This window comes from Ricinus communis, chromosome 7 (assembly GCF_019578655.1).
Source record: "Ricinus communis isolate WT05 ecotype wild-type chromosome 7, ASM1957865v1, whole genome shotgun sequence".
NCBI lineage: Eukaryota > Viridiplantae > Streptophyta > Magnoliopsida > Malpighiales > Euphorbiaceae > Ricinus > Ricinus communis.
In genome coordinates this window covers 25,640,289-25,650,733 of record NC_063262.1, presented here as the reverse complement: position 1 = coordinate 25,650,733, position 10,445 = coordinate 25,640,289, and the positions used below count along the sequence as shown (strand labels likewise).

At 35.1% G+C, this 10,445-nt stretch overlaps 2 protein-coding genes across 3 annotated transcripts; both read right to left on the bottom strand.

The window, feature by feature from the left end:
• Positions 1 to 296: 296 nt before the first annotated feature.
• On the bottom strand, positions 297 to 3,651 carry LOC8259703 (poly(A)-specific ribonuclease PARN-like). 2 transcript variants are annotated; one of them, XM_025158803.2, is made up of 9 exons: positions 3,267 to 3,648; positions 3,043 to 3,173; positions 2,510 to 2,695; positions 2,325 to 2,437; positions 2,045 to 2,161; positions 1,848 to 1,962; positions 1,528 to 1,743; positions 620 to 1,268; positions 297 to 527 (listed from the first exon to the last, which is right to left on the bottom strand). In XM_025158803.2, exons 1-9 carry the CDS (start codon positions 3,608 to 3,610, stop codon positions 473 to 475), a joined length of 1,926 nt encoding a protein of 641 aa, XP_025014571.2. In that variant the 5' UTR covers positions 3,611 to 3,648; the 3' UTR covers positions 297 to 472. The 2 variants fall into 2 exon arrangements, with proteins under 2 accessions (XP_025014571.2, XP_048233210.1); XM_048377253.1 differs by having other exon boundaries at positions 608 to 1,268; positions 2,325 to 2,695; positions 3,267 to 3,651.
• Positions 3,652 to 4,711: 1,060 nt separating this feature from the next.
• Positions 4,712 to 10,184, bottom strand: LOC8259702 (serine carboxypeptidase-like 20). The gene is made up of 14 exons (XM_002527217.4): positions 9,638 to 10,184; positions 9,255 to 9,400; positions 8,730 to 8,806; positions 8,476 to 8,598; positions 8,270 to 8,372; positions 8,162 to 8,199; positions 7,985 to 8,086; positions 7,671 to 7,751; positions 7,336 to 7,578; positions 6,308 to 6,373; positions 6,114 to 6,235; positions 5,167 to 5,280; positions 4,973 to 5,018; positions 4,712 to 4,883 (listed from the first exon to the last, which is right to left on the bottom strand). Exons 1-14 carry the CDS (start codon positions 9,787 to 9,789, stop codon positions 4,800 to 4,802), a joined length of 1,497 nt encoding a protein of 498 aa, XP_002527263.1. The 5' UTR covers positions 9,790 to 10,184; the 3' UTR covers positions 4,712 to 4,799.
• Between the last annotated feature and the right edge of the window lie 261 nt (positions 10,185 to 10,445).

Here is a 10,445-nt window from a genome sequence, read left to right as displayed (position 1 = left end):
ATTTTAGAACATAATTATCAGAAAGAATTATTATTTTCCACATGAACCAAAATTTATTTACATTTGGAGATAATTACATTGAAAGCTGAAATATAATTTGTGAATCCCTTTTTTCTATTATTTTCTTTAAAGAAATGAATTTTAATTTCAATATTTCAGCTATACTAAACTATAATAATCAGAGAATTAACCTAGCCATAGCACCCAATCATTATCTTGTAAAATTGAAGTGAATATAAGTAATATGTAATACCACTAGGCACAAGCAACAGAATTTTTTTAGAGAAGACAGAAAGTTGCAGGTTAAACATGGATTTTATATATTTCTTGTTTTTTTTTTTTTTAATCTTTTTCTGAAGCATATATATTTCTTGTCGACAAGGCTTTAAATACAAATACGGAGCAGGCCCGTACGAAGACAACATGGATATAACAAAGGGCCTACACTTCAACACTTGGAGTTCCCAACACATCAAAGCATTCCATGCAGCAAGCAGAGAGAAGTGCCAGATTGTTGTTCATTTCTACTGAAAAAAAAAATAAAAAAATCAGTCTCTGCCACTTGGTGAATCAAAGCAACATTGGTTTCTTAGTCAAAAATTAGTACATGAGGCCTCACAGTTCATCCAGGTTAATCATCCATTCATGGCACCAGTAAGTGTTTGATGAACTTGTCACAGAATCAGAATCTGAAGGATGGTCAGTATCTGCCAAGGCTTTATCCAAAGAATCCGCTAGATTTTCATGCCATAAACCCAACCTGCAAACTCTGTTGTAAGTATCATAGCTTGCAGCTCTTACACCTTCTGATACCATCTCCCTTAAAGGTCCAACTATCTCTGAACTACCTTTCAGGACATCCAGAAGAGTATTTGACAAGCCAGGTTCCCAGAAAACCACAATGGCACAACTCTTATCCACAAACCTAACATCAAATTCTTCAGAGAAAACCTTATGAGATTGCTGAAGCAGGCTTTTAAGCATGCCAGCTGACATCCTATACCTAAATCCCCACAAGAAAACCAAATCCTGACAGCTCACTTTTCTTGTGTTGTTAGTCCAAATTCTGACATCTTCATCAGTTGGTTCTTGGGGGCCAGGGAAGTACGGACTGAAAATGTTTACATATGCTTCGATCGCTGAAGCCAGATTTTTTTCATTGGATTGGATAGAATTGGGAGCGAGTTTGAGTATATAGCACAGCTTTGCAAACAATTGACAAATCCTCACGACATTATGCCCATGAATCTTGCCTTCATTTACCATAGCTGAAAAGATGCAAATAAGATGGACATCAATTAGGTCCATGATTATGCAGAGCACCATGCGCCACAAGCTGCATTACATGGGCACAACTCATATCAAAATAGATTAACTACTAATCTACCAAAAGGAAGTCAAAATTCACCTATCCTAGCATTATTTGGAGACTGGCAAGTGAACAATAGCTAGCTATAACTAGGATGCTATAGATATATAACAAATTCACACATCTATAAGTATTTGAAACTGGAGAGAGCCGCTGACCTGGGAATGGAATTTCCATATCAACTGGTGCAAAGAACCAATTCTTTAAATAAGATGTAGCCATAGGAATGTTAGTCGCTTTTTTCAGAGGGCTAATCTCCTTCATTAGATGATTGACATCAATCACCTGAGGGAAAACTAAGCGCAAGGAACATGTGAACTCCTCCATGCTAGGAGGTAGGGGAGCTAGAAATTTTGAATGAATGAATGCCAAATCTGCATGCAAGAATAACATGTTTTGAATTTCATCATTAAATGAAAAGACAAGACAAATGTAGTTGACTAAAAATCATCCAGAACGTCATTATAAGAAGATGCACCATTAAGGGAATTGTGGGAGACAACAGGCTTCTCTGAACCAGAAATCAGATCGATCACCTCTCGAAAGCCACGAATTTTCTTGTTCTGTTCATCTTCCAGATTTTGGAGCTCCATCTGTCAGTCGAAACATTCATGATATCATTCAGATGACAGTCAAGAGAAGGCTCATAACCAAGGATTTAGATTTACTTGCTACCTGAAGAAGGTCCCTATCTTCTTTAGAACTTGTTAAGACGACACGGACTGCTTGAGTCCCCCCACCCTTAGCAGGAACTATTAGAGGAACAAGATCATCAGCGAATTCTTGCAACATCTGTAGACGGCATACATAATTGAAGACATTATCACAGAGTGGAAATCGTAATAAAACCCTAATTGAGTCAATAAAGAAATAAGAGAGAGAGAGAGAGAGAGAAAGAGAGAGTACTTAAAGTATCACTACTAATTAAGGAACAAACTTCACAGCACCAATCTACCTCAATTACAAGGTGCACTTGCCGTTCACTGCAAACATCTATATTTATGCATGGTCTTGAATTATACTCTTCAAGTCCTAATACAAGTTTTCTCAGGGATTTGACCAGAGCCTCTGAGAAACAGGTAAATATATCAAGAAGTTGAAAGTATAAGAAAACATGAATTGAAGGCTGAATATTCTTACCATCCGTACTACTCGTATCTGTACATGCGTTTTTCCAATTCTTAACGCGTGATCTAGTCCTTTGAACAAAAACTGAATCAGCAACACCAGGGGTGGAAGTAGATTCTACTATATCCTTAGCAAGAAACGGATTCTTCATCCGAACTCTTGCTGCAGATTCTTGTGCTCTGGACAAATAAGATATGCCTACGAGCGAAAAGAACCCCCCTTTAAGCATAGACTTCTGAAATACAAGCTGAAGAAATGTAGGCCACAAATCAGCCTCACTAATAATGTGTGAGATTTCGAATTCTCGCAAAAGCCATGCCATTTATGGAATGATTTCATTTCTTGCAAAATCTCTTCTTTATTAAGTTGAAAAAAAATTTTGGGAACTTGTACCTTTCCGAACATAAGAATTGACAAAATACATCACAAGAACGAAGTCCTTTACAATTATAGACTTTCCAAACACTACCTAATTGTTATTTCTACAACAGATAAATTAGTGATCCTTACAATTATTAAAAAAAAAAATGCCGCTTGTAACTCACCATCATTAACACAAGCATTAAAATCAAAACCTTCTTGAACCATTTTAGTCAAGTAAGAAGTATGACAAGAAAAACTATAAGATGGCATTCCACTATTTAGTTCATCCCTAGGAAACAAATGGAAGTTATACCTGCACCCAAAACAAAAAGGAAAGAAAACTTATTTCATTTTATCAGCAACCAAACAGAGCATAACAAAGTATGTTAGTGAGTTAGCTACTGACGGGTAAGCAGTAACTTTAGAAGCAGAGACAGTAAAAGGACAAACAGCCAACTGAAGAATCTGGAATTTTTCAGCGGCATGTTTGGATTTCAAGTAAGCGACGTCGGGAGTGTCGAAAGGGGAAACGCGGTGCCATGGAGAAGAGAAAGAGCCGGTTGTCTTTAGAGAAATGGATATGAAATCAGAACACATGATGTGAGAATTGATTTCGGGTAAAGAATCTGCGAAATTTGATTTGGTGATCTGTTTGACGTTCCATTGATTGTGAGTGTGAGCTCTGTGGTGGTGGATTTTGGTGCAAAAGAGGCGTCTTTGCAGGCGAAGAGGGAGAGAAATGGCAGCCATTTTTTGCAGCAGAATTTGGATATTCGGCGGAGCATGGGCTGCTATTATACTAAAAAATTGACCATTTGAAATTGCAAGAGAGACTATGGTCCATGGGCCTGGTTTTCGGACGGGCTTAGGCGACTTGATTCATCAACCCTGCAATGCAATTTTTTGTTTCTTTTATAAAATTCTTTATGAAACTTCACCATTCACCCACAGAGTTGATCCTAAATTTTATTGAGATAGTATTGGAAATACATCTAAAAATAAAAATATGTCACAATAGTAATTTAATATATTAATAGTCTGCTCTGAAGCTTTTGTTAATGGTTTAACTTTAGAGCGAAGTTTAACACTTTCTGTATTTGTCCAATGTAGAGAACAGCGCACCTTCAATTAGAACTAATCACCGTTCAAGAAATACTGATTCACGATTTCAGTTACAATTCTGCTTACTGAACTATCAGTAAACAGTTTCGTAGCTCTTAGAATCAGCCTGAAAACCCCTTATTATTTTTTTCTTTTATATTGAAACCGGAACCGCCAGCCAAAATCGACAATTCTGATTCTAGCATAGTGCAAGGTCGGTTAGAACCCATTTTCAAATTTTAAACGGTTTTCATATGATTTTAACTAGTATTATTACAAACCTAAATCAACCTGCTCCCAGACTACATTCAGTTATCCAACATATATCTTTTTTATTAGAGTTTTAAGTACTTGAATTTTCTAAATTAGAGTGTTTAAGCGCTACATTAGCCAGACCTATATCCATCAACCATCAGATTAAGTCTTTGATATAACTAGAGTTTCCATATTAAATTTAATAGAATGTGGGCTAATTTAAATAAAAAGCCCTATAATGCAAGGAATAAGACTTACATCACGATATCTTTTTCTTTCTGATTTTGGTTTTCGTATTATGGATCTTAGTTCGCGCTTTATGGCATTTCCACTATCAAAAAACTTTCATGAAGCAAAGAGCCCATACATTTACTCAGAAAGTGTTTGCTTAATCAGAAAACTGTTCTCTGTCAGATGCATTCAGTTTATTACTTGTATAATCAAGTCTTTTGTTATATTCTTCACTAATAAATATAAACGGAAGAAGGGATCAGATTAAGCAAGAGTCATCTTCTTATGTTTTAACACGTAAATAATCAGAGTCGTGTCTGATATAGTTCTTTCATGTTACATATTTTTCCTTTTATATTCGTTTTCCAGCAAGGAATCGACTGTAAAAATCAAACGCCTCCTGTGGTTTGTATTCTGGAACAGTATGTCCAGCCCCCTGCTCCAATAGAAATCATCAAAACATGGAATAATTAGTCTTCGCTTTGTATTTGCAATTGAAACACAGACAAGCTATAAATGATATACCTTTATGGTTAAAAAAGTGAGGTTGTTCTCATACCCTTGTGTATACCTGCAACCATTAAACAAACACAGCTATCTTTTAGGTTTGCTCCATGAAGAGCATCATAATTGTAAAGAGCATTGAAATGCAAAAAGAAAAATGTCTTGTTAATAGAATGGATCGAGCAATTTTTGGTTAAAGACGATAATGGAAGTACCCAGCAACTTGTCCTTTCGAAATCCATGGCCTCCATTCATCCACAATTTTATACCCCATTGATCTTGTCCATGCTTGACTACCAGTGTATGGAACACACATATCATGATCACCACTGCCAAAAAATTTATAGCATTTTGCATGAGTCATCAAATCACAAAACCAAGGGATAAGCAATACAAGTCAAATTTTAACAAATGATAAGTCATATGTGAAAAAGTTAACCCCTGCTTGACACTTATGGTCAAGAACCCACTGCTTGACAGCTGTGTACTAAGGTTGATCAACTACTATGATTTTTTATTTTTTCTGTTTTTTTTTTCCAAGTAGTTCTTGCATGTGCCAATGACAGCTTCAGGGGATTGCTGCTGCGTTTATTGGTTTCCTTATACACAGTTTCAAGTCCATCTTGTTATCCTAACTTTTTCTGGTTCGCCCATGAGAAGCACATTTTAATCAATATCCAAGTTTATATGATGACTAATGTGTAACGAATGCTGTCAGGAACTCAGGGTGTCCCAACAGTTTTCTAAGGTAAAAAGCATAATGCATTAAGTTATTTGATCAATGATCACATTAATTATTATAGAAGTAACTAGAAGTAAAGAAAATGTTTTACCCCATTTTCAGGAAAGGCTGCAGAGAAATTATTTTCTTATACTTACAACATACTATCATCCCAAGCAGTTAAAATTAGTGTCAGAAATACTGCCCTGCTCAGTCTCTCTGTCTCTCTCAGAAATATAAAAGAGCATTAAGTTTTCACATAAATTACTGAACACAACATATATATCTTCTTTTTGTGCTTTAGTTCTCTTTATTTTCCCATATAATCCAAAACACTATTAAAATCTCAAAACTTACTCTTTTCTTTTTTGCTCTCGTTCTATCTGACTAATTTTCTTTTTGACATACTGTTATAATGAAAAATTAAGTTTGGAATTACACCTGAATATGAGTGCTCGAAATCCCCTCATAGTAAGGTTCCTGTGGTACTTGATCATGCTTCCAGCATCATGGCTAAAGAAAATCCTATCTGTACATAACTCCCAAGTACCAGCTATGCTTTCCTGTTTGGTTGCAGTTGCATGAGGTAACCGCTTTCAAAATGTTGCATGAACAATAAAATTGACTAAGCTTACCTCATCAGCGTGTATTGCTTTCCTAACTGCTGCATTATTCAGCCATAAGGTGGCAACTTCATCATCCTAATATTGCAAAGAAAACCCAACAACATAAGGTAAATGAAAAATGAGAAGCTACCACCATACTAAAGATAAAAGTCTTTATGCATAATGTGATGGAATAACATGATTAATAATGACAAACTTAAGTGGTTATAGGAGTTGATGGGTAACAGCTGTAAGAAACAGAGTTTCCTTTCTTATTCTTTTCCCTTTTGGCTTTCTGGTTAAACAGAAGATTGGTTCCACAAATGGTTGATTTTAATTTTAACAGAAAAGCAGAAGGATAATGTTTTAGATATACCTCACATTTCATAATGCTCAAAGAAAATTATATAGTGAATGTATTGAAATCTGCAGATTGAGCTTTTGAATAAAGTACACCATAGCACAAAAATTCATAATGCTTATTTTCAATGGAAACTGATAAGAATCACTAGTTCATAATTTTATCCATCTCCATTTCCAACTTAAATAAAACTTGATGGATCATTCTGCTCTACAGTATTTCCCAGCATCCCCAGCACCATCTATTAAGGACTACATCTTTTTCCACATCAGAAGTCATCAGATTGTTTTCTTCTCTCAAAGCATCTCTTGTTTTACATCCTCTGGCTACATTAGCTACAAATTCAGTTTTTCATAGTGGCACAGTCATTCTCCTTTTAGCAGTGCATCTAAGTTTTATGTTTGTATTTGTTCTGTTCATTAATCTTGATTTCAGCTAGAATTTTTCTATCACAATGCCAATCGGACTTTACTTTTCATCAGAAAAATGCAGAGCCATTTTTAGAAAGGCCTCATTGTATTTGTCGCACAATGAGAACTTATCACAGTTATTCTTAAGAACAATTGTGCAGAATTCATAAGCAGCTAGATATTGAAGTACATAAGAATATACGTACAAGTAATATATGATAAAGAAGTGAAAGATCAGAAATTCTCTCAAAAAATAAAGGTCAAAGGTTTGAATATTTTTAACTTACAGTGCATGGGACACTTTCACTATTAAGGAGTTGCGGCCAAGTTGGAACAATACCATCTCTAACAGGAGCTCTAAGTGGCCAGGCACGACCAAACATCCTTTTTCTCACAGGAAGAGGCCTATCGGTCTTACCTAATTGCCGAAAGCTGGAAGGTAACCTTATTTTAATGTCTTTAACCTCACTTGGATCGGTTCCATGATAGCAGGGTTCTAGAATGTCGTATATGTTTAAACCTTCAATATCCTGGGATTAAAAGAAAATTGTTTAGTAAATGAAAGAGCGAAGACCATATCATTCAAACCTCTCTTGAAACCACAGTAAAGCTGATCCATTACCTCATCGACCTTGTCAAGCTTGGTCTCACAAGTGTCACTAAGTGGATTGTAGAAGTTGTCGCTGCATGCATCCTTTACCTCCTGCAATTTGCAACTTACAATATGCATAAGAATGTATCAAATTGTAGAAAAAAAAATTAAAAGAAAAAACTCTACATTTGAATCATATTAAACAAAAGAACTTAACTTTTGAAATTATTCCCTAAGTCTCTAAAACTAAGAACCTATGGACATTTTATGTTTTTGCTATCGAAGCACAAGAAGGTAAAATTATCATGAGCATGCCATTTATCTGACTGACATGCTCCACCCACCTCATAGAGATCATCTGAGATCAGGCCCATTCCATGTGCAAATGGTACAAGGGCATTGCCATCAAACAGTTCATCTGTAACTCCATTTCCCACCAAATATCCCTACATAAAATGATATAAGATCACATCACAGCCATAAATTTTGACTTACAAGAGGTAGCTTCCTAGAATACACACCTTGAGATTAAGGATAGGCTTTACACTAGCATCAATTCCTGTCAATACACAAAAATAGATCTTAGGCTTGAACCTGCATATGCAACTTAATAAATAATGAGAATTTACCTTTCATTACTTCATAAGCAAGGGTTGGCACATAGACTCCAGCATATGACTCCCCAGCAATGAAAAATGGGTTGGAGAGAAACTCTGGGTATAGCTCAAACCACTAGTTGCAGAATAGCAAAATAATAGCACTCAAGGACAATGGAAATAAGAAACAGTTATAAAAAAATATCAAATTCTCATTTTTCTACTATTTTCATTTATACCTTGAGGAGAAATGTATGTGAATCCAAGGCAGTCTTTATATCACCAGTTATGTAATCGGTTGTATTTTTAGAATAAGACAGCCCAACACCAGCAGGGGAATCTAAATATAAGATGTTGGAAACCTGAAAAGAGCCATAAACATGTCTTGATTTTAAATGGAGAAAATCTAACTAATCAAAAGCTGCAATTACAATATTTTAACGTCGATAGCACAAAACAAAAATGTAACTTTTTAGAACAAAATATAGTCAACCTTGGACCAACTGTATGGATTAAGATGCAGTTTGGGCAGATCTGCTGATGCATTTGCTGCTTCAAAATTGAAAGGACCTGCATAATACATTGAAAGGAATCATTTTAAATTGATCAAGATTTATCAAAACAAAACCCATTTGGTAAGAGAAATTAGAGCTAAGTCTTTTAAAATAAATAAATAAAAATAAGCTACAACCAACAGATGGAAGAATCATTATGGGAAATCATAATTTGGTAGAAAACATAAATCCAATGCCTTTCTGATTAAAATGAAATGGTTGCCTATGATTGATGGATATTCATTGTTCAGTTGAATAAGTTATCTTTGATCTTGGATGATTTTTGAACAATGAAATAGGCCTTGTTAAAAAGGTAAAAATGGAATAAACAGACAGATAAATTCAGATAAGCTGTAAGAATAACAATCAAACAACAAGCACACTTCAGCCAATGAACTTTCTACCTAATGTAAGGAGTAATAGACTAGGAAATATTGAAGAAGAAAAGTTAATCAGATTGATACCATGCTCATATACAAAACCATCAAAGCTAGAGCATCCAGGTCCACCATTAAGCCAAAGGACAACAGGATCTTGTGATGGGTTCCCTTCAGATTCAACAAAGTAGTAAAACAATTTCTTGCCATGACTTTCATCAATAGTTACATACCTTCAAATTCAATAAAAAAATAAATTAATGAATAGCCCCATAAAACTATCATTTTCAATGAAATAACTTTTCAACAAATTACACGACTTTTTAGCTCCAAACATTTGGGAGATACCAAAACAGTGAAAATATCCTTTTGGATCTTGAATCTTGAACCAACCATCAATAGATAGGGATAACGCAAATTGCATGTAAAACAACCACTGTGACTAAGCAAATCAAGAAACAAAAACATACCCAGAATAGTGTTTAGAAGGAAGAGCACCAGAGAAACCAGGAATTTCAATAACAAGTGCATCTTGAGGAGCTGAGTGAGTGATAAGTACAAAGCTAAACAAGAAGCAAGCAATACAGCATAAGATTAAACTTGTTGTCTTAGGCTTATCCATGGCTACTTTTTTGCCTACAATCTATGCAACAAAATGGGTTTAAAACATCTATCCACAAACAACACGACAAAACTTGTGATTGTTATTTATGAGTAGAAAAGATTGCAACTGGCAACTTTTTCTCCTTTTTTTGTTGGGACTTTTATTTGCTTAGAAGTGAAGACCTTTTAATGACAAAGAGGACAAAAATGAAAGTATATGATTGCCTGGAGAAACGTATTTTTAGCCACCGGATCAGGTGAGGAATTAATGATACATAACTGCTGGGAATTGGGTTTGTTGAATAAGTACGTCACGTTATCAGAAGTAGAAGAAGAAGAAGCAGGAAAATGGGGAGATGAAATGGACAAACATAAAAAGGACAAAGGAATTAATAAAAATTGGTCTAACCAAAAATATCAGGCGAAGTGAAGGGGGTCTAGGCTACCTCACTTCCTTGCTACTTAATACCTCACTTCCTTGCTACTTAACTTCATTTACTTTACATTACTTTACTTGCAAACATTTTTACACTAATAAGACTGGAATGAGTAGTTAATTGACCAGTTATTATTACACCCATTAGTTTACCCTGCAATTTAAGCATACTCTTGAGTTACTTAACCTCTGGCTTGAAAAACAAATAATTTTCATAGACTCAAACTCAAATTTAAATA